The 16,971-nt window shown below is 39.0% G+C and overlaps 1 protein-coding gene across 1 annotated transcript; it reads right to left on the bottom strand.

The window, feature by feature from the left end:
• Nucleotides 1-1,035: 1,035 nt before the first annotated feature.
• Nucleotides 1,036-9,644, bottom strand: POGLUT3 (protein O-glucosyltransferase 3; the record flags this gene model as incomplete). The annotated part of the gene is given in 8 exon segments (XM_015812945.2): nt 1,036-1,079; nt 1,082-1,160; nt 6,419-6,515; nt 6,517-6,551; nt 7,767-7,795; nt 7,798-7,962; nt 9,441-9,557; nt 9,560-9,644. Coding segments are annotated over 8 exon segments (651 nt in total), but the record flags the coding sequence as incomplete, so codon positions are not given.
• Between the last annotated feature and the right edge of the window lie 7,327 nt (nt 9,645-16,971).

Below are 16,971 nucleotides of genomic sequence, written 5' to 3'. Positions count from 1 at the left end.
ATTCTTAACCTGGAAAGTTACCTTTAACTCACTTTGAAGTGCTAGGCTATTTAACAGCAAGTCCTTCACAAAAACAGGGCTTTTTTTCTCATAGAACGCCCAGAATGGAGTTCCGGCACCTTTTTTGGATGGAACCTTGTAGGGTAGGCAAGGTGGGTTGTATGACATGTGTGAGTTCCAGCTCCTTTTTTTTTTTTTTTAGAAAAAAAGCACTGCACAAAAATATCAAAAGAATAGCCTTGATACAGGCAGCTATGTAAAGTCAAGCCAAGACTTTTGTTTTAAAAAATGGTATAAAAGGAACCTCTCCGATTTATTCTTCCCTTAGCATTTTACAAGCCACTGGGGAAGGTTGTGTTTTCTCAGTTAACATTGCAGCAATTTCAGTTTCCCAGTCTTGGTTTACAGGCATTACAATTCCCTTTCTCTCCTACTTGTGATGAGCAGTGGTGATGGGGACTGAGTGTAATCCAACATCTGAGGACTCAAAGTTTGGAGTTACTGATTTAAATCAGCAGCCCCCAATATTTTGGGGTCCATAGATAGGTAGTGGTGGCAGCAGTAGGAAATGGTTTCACACATGCAACCTAATCCTGTTCATGGGCAAATAAAGCTCCATGTGCTTGCCATTTGCACTGCCTGGTTCCCAACGGGCCACGGACCAGTACTGTTCCATGGACCGGGGGTTGGGGACCCCTGATTTAAATAATAAATCTGGTCTACTTTAGACAGTTGTGGCAAGGATTGCAACATGGATTACCTTGAACATTTGTAAGTCATCTGAATATGGCTTCCAAGTTAGCATAAATATTCACATAGTTCAGGAGATATAATTTCACCATACAGGTGGTCCTTGTTTAGCAATCACAACTGGAACTGGCAACGTGGTTGTTAAGTGAAGCACATTAAACCACATTAAACCGCGTTCATGTGTAACATTGTTTTGTAAATATTTATCTGTGCTAGATTTTAGTGCTTTAAATGTCATTAAAAATCTTGCATCACTGTTGCAACACACACTTTGGCACCATTTACTTAAAGTTCTTCCACAGAAGGCGTTTTCCTGTGGCAATTGCAGTCCTGTCATCAAGCTGAGGTGTAAATTCTCGTATTTCAGGTCTACTGGCTTGGTGTTGAGCATATATCTGAAATAAGTAAACCTGGCTCAAAAAAAACTGAACAGCACATTATTAAAACAAAGTGTTTCCCCTTTTTCTATCCGAATCTTCTCTTTAACCATTATTCTTTACGCTTTTTCACTTTTTCATTTTCATCTTATGTTTTTCTTCCTGGTAAACCAGTGGTATCACAAATACAGATCTAGAGCAAACATCATTAAAGGACTTCCTCCTGATTAAATTGGAGTTGTCGTGCTGTGGGATTAAAAAGTTGTTAGAAATTCATGCTCATGTTTTTTAAGCATTTTCATTATTTGCAACTCGACAGAATGTGGGAAGGAAATTACTTTAAAGGACTGTGACTCTGTATCTGCCCATCAACACAAGGTGGGAGTAAGGCAGTGAGAAGGCTGTGGCCAGGGAGTGAAGCTGAGGTGATGAGTGGACTACATCAGCTGTCTATCATTATATATAGGGATATGGGGCCTCTAAAGGCCCATCCGCATCCTGACGGATCTTCAGGAGAAAGCTTCCATCTGCAAATTCTGCAACTTCTGAGGATAGCAAGGTAGCAGCCCACTGATCAATTCATAGAAAAGCCATTACGAGTAGGCCTTGACTTATGACTAGAGATGGGAAGGCCTGGAAAAAACTGGAAAAATTGGGGGGAAAAAAGTTTTTCCAAATGGCTTTGGAAAAAAGGGGGAAAAACATAAAAAACCCCATCCCCCCCCAATATTTCTGGGTTTTTTCCCAGGCCTTCCCATCTCTACTTATGACCACAATTGAGCCTGAAATTTCAGTTGCTAAGTGAGACAGTTTTAAGCGAGTTTTGCCCCATTTTACAACATTTCTTGCCACAGTTGTTAAGTGCATCACTGCAGTTGTTAAGTAGTAACACGACTGTTAAATGAATTTGGCTTTCCCATTGACTTTACTTGTCAGAAGGTTGCAGAACGTGATCACATGACCTTGGGATACAGCAACGCTCACCAGTATGTACCAGTTGCCTAGCTTCTGAATGTTGACCACATGAACATGGGGATGCTGCAAAGGTTGTAACTGTGAAAAATGGTTCATAGTCACTTTTTTCAGTGCTGTTGTAACTTTGAACGATCACTAAATGAACTGTTGTAAGTTGAGGACTACCCTGTATTTCACTTTTTCACTTAAAACACTAATACAGACCTCCATATTTTAGGCAATTCTGAGTCTCTCGCAGTTGAGCACTACCTTTATACTAAGAAATTTTTTAAAAAAACCTACTCTAATGAACTAAAAGATTAAAATGGGCTCTAAAGTGTAAGTAATCCTGTTCACTGAATTTTTGTGGTTTTATCTTATTCCCTTTTAATATATACGGTTAAAAAAAAGCTGCTGTCATTTAACTACAACAGCTTGGAGAGATCAAGGACAGTCAGTTGGCTCTGTTCAGCTGAATGCCAATGAACTTGAAAAAGTGAGCACTGAGATATGATTGGGCTTCGGACAACTGACTGTCAACACATGTGGTGAAGTGGGGGCACCATTCATGGGTGTACTCTAGATAGTGGCCGTCTGGGGTCTGCGGTGGATCACTTAGTGAATCTCCAGGAAAATCAGTGCCGAAAAACACACTTTGAGAATCCCTGCCTAGATGCTAGTACAGGTAGTCCCCTGGGTTAAGAATGAGATCCGTTCCTAAGTCTGTCTTTAACTTGAATTTGTATGTAGGTCAGAACTTGTATTTATGAACAGACTATTACTGCCTATTACTGAAAATGGCAGACAGCGTTCTCCCTCCTCGAAACTGATGAATGGCTGAAGCTGAGCAATGTTTTCATGAACCACTGAAAACGGATTGCATATTAAAAATGCACGGCTTCACTGGTTCATAAAAACATTGCACAGCTTCAGCAGTTCATCAGGTCAAGGAAGGAGAATGCCATCCACCGTTCTTAGTGGTAGGCAGCCCATGTGTAAGTATGACTTGTCCATAAGTCAGACGTTCTTAACCCAGGGACTGACTATAGAATACACTACAGTAGGACATCTGCAGGAATGGTGGCTGAAGGATGGAGCCCCAAAGGGATATGCATCTCCAAAGGGAGAACATTAGCGGCAGAAGCAGCCAAGGGGAGGAGAAAGTGCTGAGAAGATGGCAGGGACATCAAGTTGGAAATTTCTGATGGAAGAGAGAGAGAAGGTGATAAATAGCAGATTGGCCCTGCTCTGTCTGTACTTTAGTTTGCCCAAAACCTGGAATCACCATAGTATTCCAGGGTCTGGTTCTGTCAAACCATGACTGATCCAAAAGAGTTCAGAAGACACTCTGGAATACAATGGTTTTGTTGGATTTAAAACAAAACATTTTCCCATTTTGTATATATTTCTATCTATAATTAGCTGATTTCTCTCTGTTTCCTGCATAATTCACCCACAATCATAAATCTTACCAGAACATTCTTTTTTGTTTAATTTGAAGCAGATCGTGAGATTAAAAAGATACCGGGGTCCTTTGAAAGAAGAGAAGGAATGTACTATGTCTAGTTAGAAACATCAGGCCTTAGGCACAAACCTGGAACACTTTGAAAAAACCCGGTGAGGCTAGAGTAGTTCAGCTTTCTGCCCTTTCTTAGCAATTGTTCTGAGATCTTCATGGTTTTCCTGAGAAACAAAAAGCAATGACTCATGCATTATATAGGGATGGCCATTCTGTAGTTTGTATAAGCCAATGTGATTTGATTCATCCATTGCAATAATGAAACAAATGTTGAATAAAATAATCCAAGAATCAAGTGTTATAGAAATGGCTAGTTTGTGCTATTACGGAAAAGTAAAAAGTTGAGGTTCGATGTTAATGCTTCATTCTACTGCAACAGAGGAAGTTGGAAGTCAATGCCTTTTCTTCCCCCCCTCTTCTCCCCCCCCTTTTCTTTTCCTTTTCTCTCCCCCCTGTGTCCTACTATTTGCTTTGTATTTTGTATTTTACTCTATAAAATAATAAAATGTTACAAATGATAAAAAAGGAAGAAGACTCAAGTGACAGGTTGGATTCAAACAAGTAGCTTAACAGAATAAAAGAGTCAGAAGGGTTCTCGGAGGTCTTCTAATCCAACCTGAAGTTACCATTCCAGACAAGTAGCTGTCCAGTCTTTTCTTAAATGCCTCCAGTGATGGAACACCCACAACGTCTGAAGGTAAGCTGTTCCACTGGGTAATTGTTTTCACTGTTAGGAAATTTCTCCTTAGTTCTAGGTTGCTTCTCTCCTTGATTAGTTTCCACCCATTCAGTAAACCAAGCTTAACGTATGTTACAAAGCTTAACTTGATTTACTGAAGTAATCCATTTTTTTGTGAACACGCAATACTCACTGAATTTTTCTCATGTGGCTGTGATGGTCATAAGTGCAATCACTGGTTGTTAGTCCATTTTTCGGCACTGTTTTAACTTTAAATGGTCAGTGAATGAAACCATGTGAGCCACCATGCTCCATCCTATAAGATGACAATGTTTACTACAGGTAATCCTTAACTTATGACCACAGTTGGGGTCAGAAATTCCATTACTAAGCAAGGTGGTTGTTAAGTGAACCACACCAAATTTTATGACCTTTTTGCCACAGTTGTTAAGCGAATCATCCCAGTTATTAAGTGAATCACACAGTTGTTAAGTGAATCCATTGACTTGCTTGTCGGAAACTGCCTTGCAAAGTCACAAATGGAGATAATGATCCCAGGACTCTGCAATTGTCAGAAATACGGGCTGGTTGCCAAGTCCCTGAATTTTGATCATGTGACCATGGGAATATTGCAACAGTTGTAAATGTGAGGATCGGTCATAAGTCCCTTTTTTCAGTGCCATTGTAATTTTGAAGAGTTGCCAAATGAATGTTCCAAAAGTGCCTTTCCAAAAGGCAACTGGACTTTCGTGGTTTTTTTCTTTGAAAATGTTTTGCTCCTCATCCAAGAAGCTTCTTCAGTTTTCTTCTTGGATGAGAAGTGAAATGTTTTCAGAGAAAAAAAATCAAGTAAGTCCAGTTGCTTTTTAGAAAAGCACCTTTGGGACAACCATGACCTGGATGACTGAGAATTCATTTGCTAAATGAATAGTTGTTAAGTTGAAGATTGCATGTAGAAAGGGCCTGGAATGCACTTGCTGTGCCAGAACATACCAGACGCGTAGAGACAACTGGAAATATCTAGGTCCTATGCCATGTTGCAGTGTTAGTTCCAGTCTTTTCATATTTATGTGTGCAACCAACTCTTCAATATGACTTGCTCCAGTTGCACTTTAAAACAATCAAGGAAAGGGTTTTCATAATTTGGGGGAGCTAGCATGGAAACACATCCAACTTCTCTCACATAATTTTGATCACTTAGAATACGGCTGTAATTGTCTTTTCATTGATATCTTCTTCTTCTTCTTCTTGTGCCATATCCGTTATCGGACGTTGGTGATCATGTTGGCGATCATGTTTTTAATCAGCAGCCGCATGAAAAAGTGCTGCTGAGTTTTGTCCAAACCAGTCCCTTATATTTTGAAGCCATGATGTTCTTCTTCTGCCTGGACCTCGTTTGCCTTCAATCTTGCCCTGGAGGATTAAATGGAGTATGCCGTATTTTTCTGGGTGTTGCATCACATGTCCGAAATATTCTAACTTTCGTTTTTTGTTTTGATGATTTCCCTTGGCTTTCCCAGGCGGCTTATCACCTCCTCATTTCTGATCTTGTCAGCCCAGTTTATACGTAACAGCCGCCTGTAAATCCACATTCCAAATGCTTCTAGTCTCTTCAGGTGGCCTTCTGTCAAGACCAACTCTTTACTCCATAGAGCAGGATAGAAAAAATATAACATCTGACAAGCCTGATTTTCAATCTTAGGCTTTTGCTATGCAGTTTAGGAACAGTTTATCCCTGAAAAAAAGAACTAGGTTTTAGAAGATTGAAAACAGTAATGTTAGGAATCTCTTTGGTCTTTAGTGATTCCAGTGCTATCTTTCAAAGGTCACGTCTTTTATCTGGATCAGGAATTTTTCAACTGCAGTATTTAGAAATAAGTGTAGATAAATATGTCTTAGTATATTAATGTTACTAAGCTGCATACTATCTGTTTCGATATATTGCAGTTGTGATCTGCTCAGATGGAGTTTCATCTTCCAATTCCTTTTTTCTCATAGGAAAGATGAGAGAAGAAATTTAGACTCCTTCAACATTGTCTACAGCTAGACAATGTTATTTCACTCTTCTTTTCTGGCAAAGATTTCCTGCCAAAGACCTTTTCTAGCAAAGACTTTGGCTCATCAGTTGGCTCATGATATACAATAGCTCCACAATGCCAGATCCTTATAGAAGTGCTCATGGTATTCAGAATCCTCCTTAAATAGAAGACTGTCACCCAATAACAGGTATGGGAACTGCAGCTGTTCCATCTAAATTCACATGGTATTTATTCTGTGGGAAAAGAAGGAGAAAGGGGGTCAACAGCATTAGCAAAAGGTATTTTGATTCTGAACTATATTCTGACCATACTGTGGTCAGACCCCACTTCCTAGTAGGGCTGATGATGTTACCCAGTTTGGTAATGAAATGTCTGCAAGAAAACAACCAAGCTCAGAGAGCACCAAGGACCCCACAGTTCAACTCTGAGCTACAAATATTGTCTTCTGTCGATTCTGGCCACAATAATTACACAATTTTATCAGATATTTCTTTTCTGGACGTCTGGTACTTTTTGCCTAGGATTTCAAAGAAATACACAGGAAACATCCAGAAGCCCAATGAATTTTGCAAGCTTTCATTCACATCATAGCGAGTAGCCTCCCTGGCCAAAGATTACATGTTTGGGTGATGCACTGATCCAGATTCAGCAAGAAAAGATGATTCAGAACATACATAGAAGTGTCTGTTGACAACTGCTTCAAGAAACTGCATCTTTTCCTGGGCTCCAGCACAATCCCACAGGAAAAAAAATTTGATTTAATCATTCATTATATTTTGATCATTTGATCCATACTCAAATATGTTCCAAATTATCTTTGTGCCTTCAAATCTGGATCATTGCAACCTTATTCCTTTTATCTGCAAATTTGGAAGCCTACAGAAGCAGCTGTTGAAATATAACCCAAAGAAGCAAAGAGAATTCTTATGTACTCAGGGGAGTCTTCCAATTATGTGAGATGGGAAGGAGGTGGCTTGAGAACAGGACATGTCTTTTAAATGCACATCTTGGTTAATAATAAGATCAGTCAGGTAGTAAACACTACTAGTCATTGTTACCATTTTATATATTTTGGATTTTATAACATATATGAAAGGAATGCATGGATGATTTCTCCTTCTGATAAGGAATCAAAACATAATCTGTATGGCAAAAAATGTTTCTTCTGCTTCATATGGACAGGAAGAAGTGACCCACAACAGATTTCTATGATAGGTGCAAATTTATTTATTTAGAAATTAATAAAAATAAATGCAAATTAAAAACAGATGAAGATGTGACAGTCAAGAATATTCAGCCAATTATACAACAGACAAGCTACGATAGGCAGCACAATAAGGAGTTCTTATAAGGCTGAACTGATTTTGAGTCAGGTTACAAATGGAACAATATAAAAGATCTTTGTTTCTTTCTTATTGGATTTAGGGTAACTAAGAGAGATAGCATACCTTTAAAAAGTCAAAGGATCCCATCAGTCAATTTTCTCCTGAACCTTCCCCCTTTTTTTGAAGTAGAAATATTTTCTTATTCCAGCATCTGTTAGTTCCGGGTTTTCCTTGGAGAGCTGCATCAGCAAACACTGTTCTTCTTGGCTCTCCCTATCTCTAAAAAAATTACACTCAGGTTTGTTGTCCCAGACAAGTCCTGGAATTAACAGAAGTAAAGATAAAATGTGAGAGGGACATAAGCAGAGCACAGGAAACTTAGAAGTCTATTATTTCAACTTTAACAGTTTATTTATTGAAGGCCATTGATGTTTTAAAGATAAAAGATAAGACATTAGGAAGAAATATCTTTTTCAATGATACTGTAATAGGTGAGCACTCACAAGGTGAGTTAGATGTGTATAGTCTTATGTGAAGCAGGAATTATTCTTCTCTGGAAAACACACCCTCCATTTTATTATTACATATTCAGAAGATTAACAACTGAACTTGGGAACAAGTTTTCCCAGTCTAAACCAGAAGAGCTTGTGCTGATCAGCTGTGAATCTGCATCAGAACCAAGCCTGATCTTTTTAAGCTTAAAAATAATCTAGACTTTTGAAGAGGCTGGGAAGAAGACAATCAGATTGGTTTTAGAATAATTTAATACATCTTGAAATAGACACAACAAAACGTGGAAAGGATACGAGGATGACCAAATTGAAAAAAAAGATATGGTTCACTCAGGAAATGATAATATACAATGCATGAAGAGTAAAGATTCAGGAGAAAGTGACATTGATATACAGTAGCAAAACAAAAATTTGAGTCCTATATTCCTGTTCAAGAGTACAAGCAAGGATGAGAAAAGGGTGGATTTCATTTAACAATACATTTTTTTCATTATTTTATCAAATACTTGAGTCCCAGCTGCAGCAAAATCATCTCTTCTTTTCACTTCTACCTTGAATTTCTTGGATGAAGGGTAGAACACATATGTGAGCCATACTATTACCTTGAATAAACCAGGGTGCAAAGCCTTTGGTTTAGGCTATATGTAGCTCAGTGTCTTTTCTTCTCAACTGTGCTGCTAAAGAGATTTAGAAACTTACATGGCCATCTATCTTATACAAGATAACTCTAAGCAGCTGCCGTGATATTATATCAAACTTGAATAAAGAAAATAAATCAACTGCACAACAGCACCACATATCCCCAACACAGCACCACAACAACATAAACAGTAGCCTCTTCATGCTCTTACATTTTCTAGGCTCGCTTCTATCATAGCCCAGATCCTCGATGAAGCATCAGGTCTTCTCAGCTTGCCAAAAGGCTAATAGTTTGTAGTACACAAATCATTTCTTACTACTTGAAAAAGCAACACATAAAGCTGAAATAAGAGCCTCAAGATAGCAAATCAGTGAAAAACACTCAAAAATAGTCCAATTCCTTCCCCAAACCAGGGAACAAATGGAAAATCCAGGTGGCACACACTTGAATGGCAGCAACTCATCCAATTCTAAGTATAGCCCTAGTCACCAAACTATTAAGATCCTTGAAACAGTCTAATATTTCTTCCTTGGATATTTTAATTTTGTAGCCAAAATTATCCTTCTTACAAATTTGTTAAAAATAATCTCCTGCTAACTACAGCATTTTATTTTCTCTTTTAAAAAAATACCCTTTCCCTTTTACCTTTGTTCTCCTGCACAGATAACTGATAGCTTGTGACACCACGCAAAGTTTCAAGGCTTGAATAGATGACATCCTAAGTTGGAAGCACTATATCTGCTGTGTCTATGGATCCACAGGTAGAGGACCGGGTGTGTCATTCATCTTTCGATGTTCAGCAGGCCAACCCACAACACTAAGATAGAATTTCACATCAGGGAGACGAATGTAAAATCAACCAGTGAATCATTGATCAGATATGCTCTTATCTAAGGTCTGACTTCAGCTTTCATGTGTTGTGATTGTAGTCACTGACATTCAAGATACTGGTTCATGGAGTAAGGGGGCCAGTGTGATCTTATGGTTAAGGTTTTGGATGAGGATTGGGGTTCAAACTCTTTTTAAGACATTGAAGCTTACATGAAAAACTTTGGACCACACTTTCTCAGGCCACCTTTCCTTACACAGTTCTTGTTGTAGAGATAAAATGAAGACTTCAGCTCTTGGAGGTAAAGTGCAATATAAATTCAACCAGCAATTAAATGAATGTATGGAACAAGTGTCTGCATATGCATAAAGGCCAACTAGGAATTTTTTCTGCTACATACAGTATGTCCTTGGGGTATTTTATCTGAAGTGTTGTATATAGCCAGAAAAATGCTTTAACTTCCTTCCTTCCTTCCTTCCTTCCTTCCTTCCTTCCTTCCTTCCTTCCTTCCTTCCTTCCTTCCTTCCTTCCTTTCCTTCTTCCACTCAAATAATGTTTCTGCTTTTTAAAAACATGTTTAATTTTAGTTTTATAATACATTTACAAAAAGAGAAACATGAAAAACATTGCAGAGTTAAAAAGATTTTACAAAGTAGTAATGTTGAGTTTATTCTCTTTTCTGGACCCAATTCAGCTAAGAAGATGCCTTTGTGTATACTGCACATTCCTCTTGTATCACTCATTGACTTGAGAATCAGAATTTAAACTGGATGGAAATCAAAGAATGGAAAGTATATGCAATTATATGCCTTTACAGTGAAAATGAATATGCAGATTTTAATGCCACTTAATTTTTGTCCTGTGTCTGGTGATGCAAATATTTGGAATACAGAAATACAGACTAGAGGCAATTCAAATTCAACAGGATATGGAAGAAGGTAATATTTCTTGCAAATGAGCTAGACAGTGCAATAACAGTTGAATTCTTCAACTAACCTAACACCAAACTTATTGCTTGCAATTGAAGTGAATAAATTTCAGCCAGCTTATGTTATGGTCTAAAATGCTATGTTTATTTGCAGACTGGGTGTACCAATATAAAAGTTTCCCAATATAAAATTTCCCCTTTCAAAATTAGAGTCCTGTCTCTGAACTTGAAAGGAGGAAATGTGACCAAGCTTATGGCTCCAAAAATAATGTTTTTCTTAATATGAAAGAGACAGCATTACTTGAAAAATGTTGTGGCATATAGGAATATCGAATGGATTGAAATATTGTTGTATTTATATACCCACCTATTATATTAGACATTAATAAGTGAGTACCAGTAGGCAATACTTTTTTGCCAGTGAAAAAATAGCATTTAATCTGAAAATATTTTGAACCCTTCTTCCCCAAGGATTAATGGATAGATGTAATTATTATGGATAGTGTATTGAACCATGTAGTGTGCTGTGGTCCATGGGTTCACAAAGAGTTGGACATGATGTAGTGATTGTACAATAACAATAAACCATGGCTCAGGTATTTTGGCCAAATTTGGATGGGGCTTGTTGCATAACAAACCTGTGCTGAAAACCAATACTAGGAAATGCAGCAAAGTCCTTACTAATCTTCTAACACAGGGCTTTTCAACCAGTGGTACAGGTACCACCTGTGGTACATTGGTACATGGCAGGTGGTACGCAACCATCCTAGAAAAGTGGTAGCGGGGGAGGGGCATGAGCTGAACTGGTGGCAACACTACACAAGCCTGAGCGAGAGATGGCTGGAGCTGGAGGGCTATCAGGGCTCAGCGGAAGCGCCAGGATCAGTGCCACTTTCCAGCTGATCGGCGCTTCTTCGGGACTGTCAGGGCTCAGCGGAAGCGCCAGGATCAGCACCAGACTCCAGCTGAAGCTCGGCACTGATCCTGGTGCTTCTGCTGAGCCCTGAAGAAGTGCCAATCAGCTGGAATGTTGCAGCATCTCCAGGGTCTTGTGATTTACATTCAGATGCTTGGCAACTGATTCATATTTATGACGGTCACAGTGTCCCAGGGTCATGTGAAGTGACCAAAACCTGCTGCAACTACCCAGCAGACAGGGGAAATAAAAACCAAACACCACACCACACCACCCCCACTGCCAATCCTCAACAGAAATGCTCACAACAATGAAAACCTCGGACAGGAGGAAGAGCGCCACTGAGCGGGCAGACAGGTGTCTTGCTTGGCTGTGCCTTGGGGGGCACTTTTTTCAGTGCCATTGTAATTTCAAACAGTCACTAAGTGAATTGTTGTAAGTCGAAGACTACCTGTACTTTATCACTTTTTTCCTTTTTTTTTTTGGTCATCAAGTTTTTGACACCTTGCTAGGCAACTGGTGGTACTCGGATATTGCCATAGCCTAAAAGTGGTACAATGGGTGAAAAGGTTGAAAAGCCCTGTTCTAACAGACTTGATAAAACACTTCCCCAAATCTGAGATTTTCTAGACATTTACCTTATCTGGGATAAACTGGACCTGAAAGAGGCAAAAGACTTAATGAGGTTCCAAACAGGGGCTGATGCATCAGAGTTTCTCTTTTTAAAGGAAAATTTAATTATGTAAGATTAAAAGATTTATCCTTACTAAGAGTCTGATTGTAAATATTCAAACTTACTAATTGTCAGTTCTGATTTTTGGATTTATGCACTCATAAGTTAAAATCATAGATGTATTTAGTAGAATTGGGACCCAGCCAATCAACCTGTTATTCCTTGAAAATAACTATAATAAAATACTCTAAAAAACAACCGTATGCTTGTATGTCAAATGTATCCACTATTAAAACATTTAATGATAACACTTCATGTTGCAGAAGAATATTGAGGTTTCAGAATATTCTGGAACTCTGTTGGCTAATTCACTGTGTACAAGGTTTAGAAAAAAGCAAAGCCTTCTCCACCTAGATTATCTTCTTTCTAAAATAATATTTTTTATAATTAACACCTTTTATAGACATGCTATAAAAATAATCAAACAAGAAAATAGCTTTCCAGATGGAGCTACATATCCTCCCACACATTCAAAATTAGCATTCATCCCTTCATTAATATATAAAATATGGTCTTTCTTGTTTTAGTGTTTCCAGAAAAGGTCTAATTATGTATAAGCCATTAATAAGTGGGTGTACTACAGCTGTGTCACATTTGGCTGTTGGATGACATGCTAGGGATTGCATGCAAAAACATGGGCAGAGCCAAGGTCAAGAAGTCTGGTATAATTTTAATTTACAACTACAAACATACAATTAAAATAATTTTTCCTCTTAAATTTAACCATTTTCTTCTTTACCTACACATTTACAATGTAATGGTGACTTCTGGAGTAACAGGAGAGAAAGAGAAAAGAATGGAACAAGAGAAGGAGGAGGAGAAACAACTTCGTTTTACACATAACTGGCAGAGCTACGAGTGGTTTCATTCTGGTGCCAGATTATTGCTGTTTTGGGAAATGCATACCAAATCAGAATATATAAATAAAGTAAAATTGATAAATAAATAAGCAGTAGTTCTTGGATTAGGAGACCCATCAAATGTTTGCTCTTACCCTCACAAATCAATAATTGCAATGTGCTATACATGGATCTGTCCTTGAAAATCGCTTGGAAACCATAGCTGGTCTAGAATGTGATGTCATGGGCAGTAATGGGGATGTCACAGTATGGGCTTGTGACAACACTGCTCCGTGGACCACATTGGTGGCCATCTGGCTTCTGGATGCAATTAACGATCCTGGTTCTTAATAAATCCCTTTATGGTGCAAGTTCTGGTTATTTGAGAAATCACCTACCCCCTTTTAGGTCATCCCAATTAAACAGTGTCACTTACTGGGATTTCAGTGGTGTGCCTTCTCTGTTGCAGTGCCTGCCCCGTCAAGCATCATCCTCACTAAGTTTGATATGGTTGCCACACTGATGATCATCTGAAAGGCACTGAAAACCTAGTTATTCTTCCTTGGGCAGGTATGTGAGCCTTTCTACAGTTTTTATGCTGTTTCATATGTTTTGCTGCTGTTTTTCCAAATAATAATAATAATAATAATAATAATAATAATAATAATAATAATAATAATAANAAAAGTTGGAAGGGACCTTGGAGGTCATCGAGTCCAACCCCCTGCTCAGGCAGGAAACCCTACACCATTTCGGACAAATGGCTGTCCAGTCTCTTCTTAAAAACTTCCAGTGTTGGAGCATTCACCGCTTCTGGAGGCAGGTTGTTCCATTGGTTAATTGTTGTAACTATCAGGAACTTTCTCCTTAGTTCTAGGTTGCTTCTCTCCTTGATTAGTTTCTATCCGTTGCTTCTTGTCCTGCCTTCAGGCGCTTTGGAGAATAGCTTGATTCCCTTTTCTTTGTGGCAGCCCCTAAGATATTGGAACACTGCTATCATGTCCCCCCTCGTCCTTCTCTTCATTAAACTAGACATACCCAATTCCAGCAACCGTTCCTCATATATGTTTTAGCCTCCAGTCCCCTAATCGTCTTTGTTTCTCTCCTCTGTACTGTTTCTAGAGTCTCAACATCTTTTTTACATCGTGGTGACCAAAACTGGATGCAGTATTCCAAGTGTGGCTTTACCAAGGCATTGTAAAGTGCTCTGACTTCTTATTGAGATGTTCAAATTCTAAAGTTCTGAACTTTCTCATTCTTACCTTTCCAACTGAATTTTTAAAAAATGGATTCCACACAAGAGCAGAAATGGCAGTTGACATTAAATTGCCTGCAGAATATGGTGCAGGTAGCCTTCAATTTATGACCAATTTATTTATTTCTTTATAAAATTTATTTGCCGCCCATCTTACCATAGGGTAACTCTGAGCGGCATACAATCATAAAAAGGTAGCTTATACATATACACTAAAACATAAATACATTAAAACCAAACATTAAAATCTAAGGACCTGTGGGGAGGACGGGCCGAGTGTGTGGAGATGGGACCAACCACCTCCACAATTGAGCCCAACATTTCTGTTGCTAAGCAAGACATCTGTTAAGTAACTTTTGTCCCATTTTATGACCTTTCATGCCACAGTCGTTAAGTTAATCAGTGCAGTTGTTAAGTTAGGAGTACGGTTGTTGCGGGAATCTGGTTTCCCGCAATGACTTTGCTTCTCAAAAGGTCACAAACATGTGACCACATGACTCCAGGACACTGCAACCATCATAACTATGAGTCAGTTGCCAAGCTTCTGAATTTTGATCATGTGACACACACACCCCATGCTGCAACGGTCGTACGAAAAACAGTCGTTAGTTACTTTTTTCAGCGCAGTTGTAACTTTGAATTGTCACTAAATGAATGGTTATAGGTCAAGGACTACCTGTAATCAATTTCCACATTGATCTTAAAATAAATGAGATTAAGATGAAATTAAATTATCTTTGGCTATGCTTCCCAGTATTTCCACATACAAAGTAAGGAATGCAGACAGAAATCAGATCAGGGGAGAGGAGCATTCGTTATAATTTAATACCATTCACACAACACCTGCATATAAGAAAGTTGCCTGAAATGAGTACTATACACTTTGCTGCAAGTTATATTTTGGATTGCCAATACAGAAAAACAGCAATAATGTATCTGGAATGAATGGACAGACGTTATGGGTTGCAGTAAGAGAAATGGGACCTAACAGCATAGATCTGTTGTTGAAATACTCACAATATCCTTTGCTACAGGGGAGGTATTTGAATGCTGTTCTTGATTTGCGACCTCATTTGGGACTAGAATTTTGACCGTAAGTAGTTGCAGTTGTAAGTCGAAGCACCCATGTGACTGAACCCGATTTTTTAAATTGTTTTTATAGTAGTTGTTAAGCAAATCACACAGTTGTAAGTCTGAGTAAATAGGTCTTAAACAAATCCATTTTGTTTAATCCATATGGGCCTTTCTTTGCCAGATATGGGCAAAAAGTCACAAATCTTGGCCATGTGACTGTGGGACACTGCAACCAGTCCTAAATGCCAGCCAGTTGCCAAGGGCCCCAAAGTCATGTTTTACAATGGCTGTAAGCTCCCTTTCCAAGGCCACGTAACTTTGATCTATCATTAAACAATTGATTGTAGGCCATGGATTATCTTTATAAGTTGTGTTTTGTAATGGATACTGCAGTTCCACAGCTACTGTTTATTATGTTGCTGGAATTTGTAAATGGGCTGGAGGGGTATTTGCACTCATGTGCTGTTTTTGAGCATAACGTCTGAGCACAACAGTGTATGGACAAGAGGTTGAATTCTCAAAGCATTCATCAAACCGAGATCTTTCAAGGAACTTGTTTCATCTTGTGCATTCAGACTTTAAGTCCACTTCCTAGGCCCATAGGAGAAATCTGTTTTTCATGAAAATAAAGAAATCCACTTAGTAGAAAGACAACTTGTTTAGACCAGGGCTTTTCAACCTTTTCCCCCATTGTACCACTTTTAGGATATGGCAATATCCGAGTACCACCAGTCACCTAGCAAAGTGTCAAAAACTTGATGACCAAAAAAAAAAAAAAAAGGAAAAAAGTGATAAAGTACAGGTAGTCCTTGACTTACAACAGTTTGCTTAGTGACTGTTCGAAGTTACAATGGCACTGAAAAAAGTGCCCCCCAAACCACAGCCGAGCAAGACACCAGCGGCGCTCTTCCTCCTGTCCAAGGTTTTCATTGTTGTGAACATTTCTGTTGGGGATTGGCAGTGAAGGTGGTGTGGGGGATGTTTGGTTTTTATTCCCCCCGTCTGCTGGGTGGTTGCAGCAGGTTTTGGTCACTTCACATGACCCTGGGACACTGTGACAGTCATAAATATGAATCAGTTGCCAAACATCTGAATGTAAATCACAAGACCCTGGAGATGCTGCAACATTCCAGCTGATCGGTGCTTCTTCAGGGCTCAGCAGAAGCGCCAGGATCAGCGCCGAGCTCCAGCTGGAAAGCGGCACTGATCCTGGCGCTTCCTCTGAAACCTGACAGCCCTGCAGCTCCAGCCATCTCTCGCTCAGGCTTGTGCGGTGCTGCCACCAGTTCAGCTCATTCCCCTCCCCTGCTACTTTTCTAGGATGGTCGCGTACCACCTGCCAGGTGTCAATTTACCACAGGTGGTACCCGTACCACTGGTTGAAAAGCCCTGGTTTAGACTACAAGATTACATTGTCAATAGGACAAAGATAAATACTTTTGCATCTCTTACTAAACAATGTTCTCCTACATTCAATTGGCTCCAGCATCTTCAAATAAGTTGTACTACAACAGATGAAGTACAGAAACAAGGGAGAACATAACAGGACTGGAATGGATTTGAACATCTTAAAATACGTAATATTGAACATCAGTTAAGATG

Source organism: Protobothrops mucrosquamatus, unplaced genomic scaffold (assembly GCF_001527695.2).
Source record: "Protobothrops mucrosquamatus isolate PMUCROS unplaced genomic scaffold, P.Mucros_1.0 scaffold_66, whole genome shotgun sequence".
NCBI classification, from domain to species: domain Eukaryota; kingdom Metazoa; phylum Chordata; class Lepidosauria; order Squamata; family Viperidae; genus Protobothrops; species Protobothrops mucrosquamatus.
The sequence above is the reverse complement of the archived record's forward strand: the minus strand, read 5'-3'. Positions and strand labels throughout refer to the sequence as shown.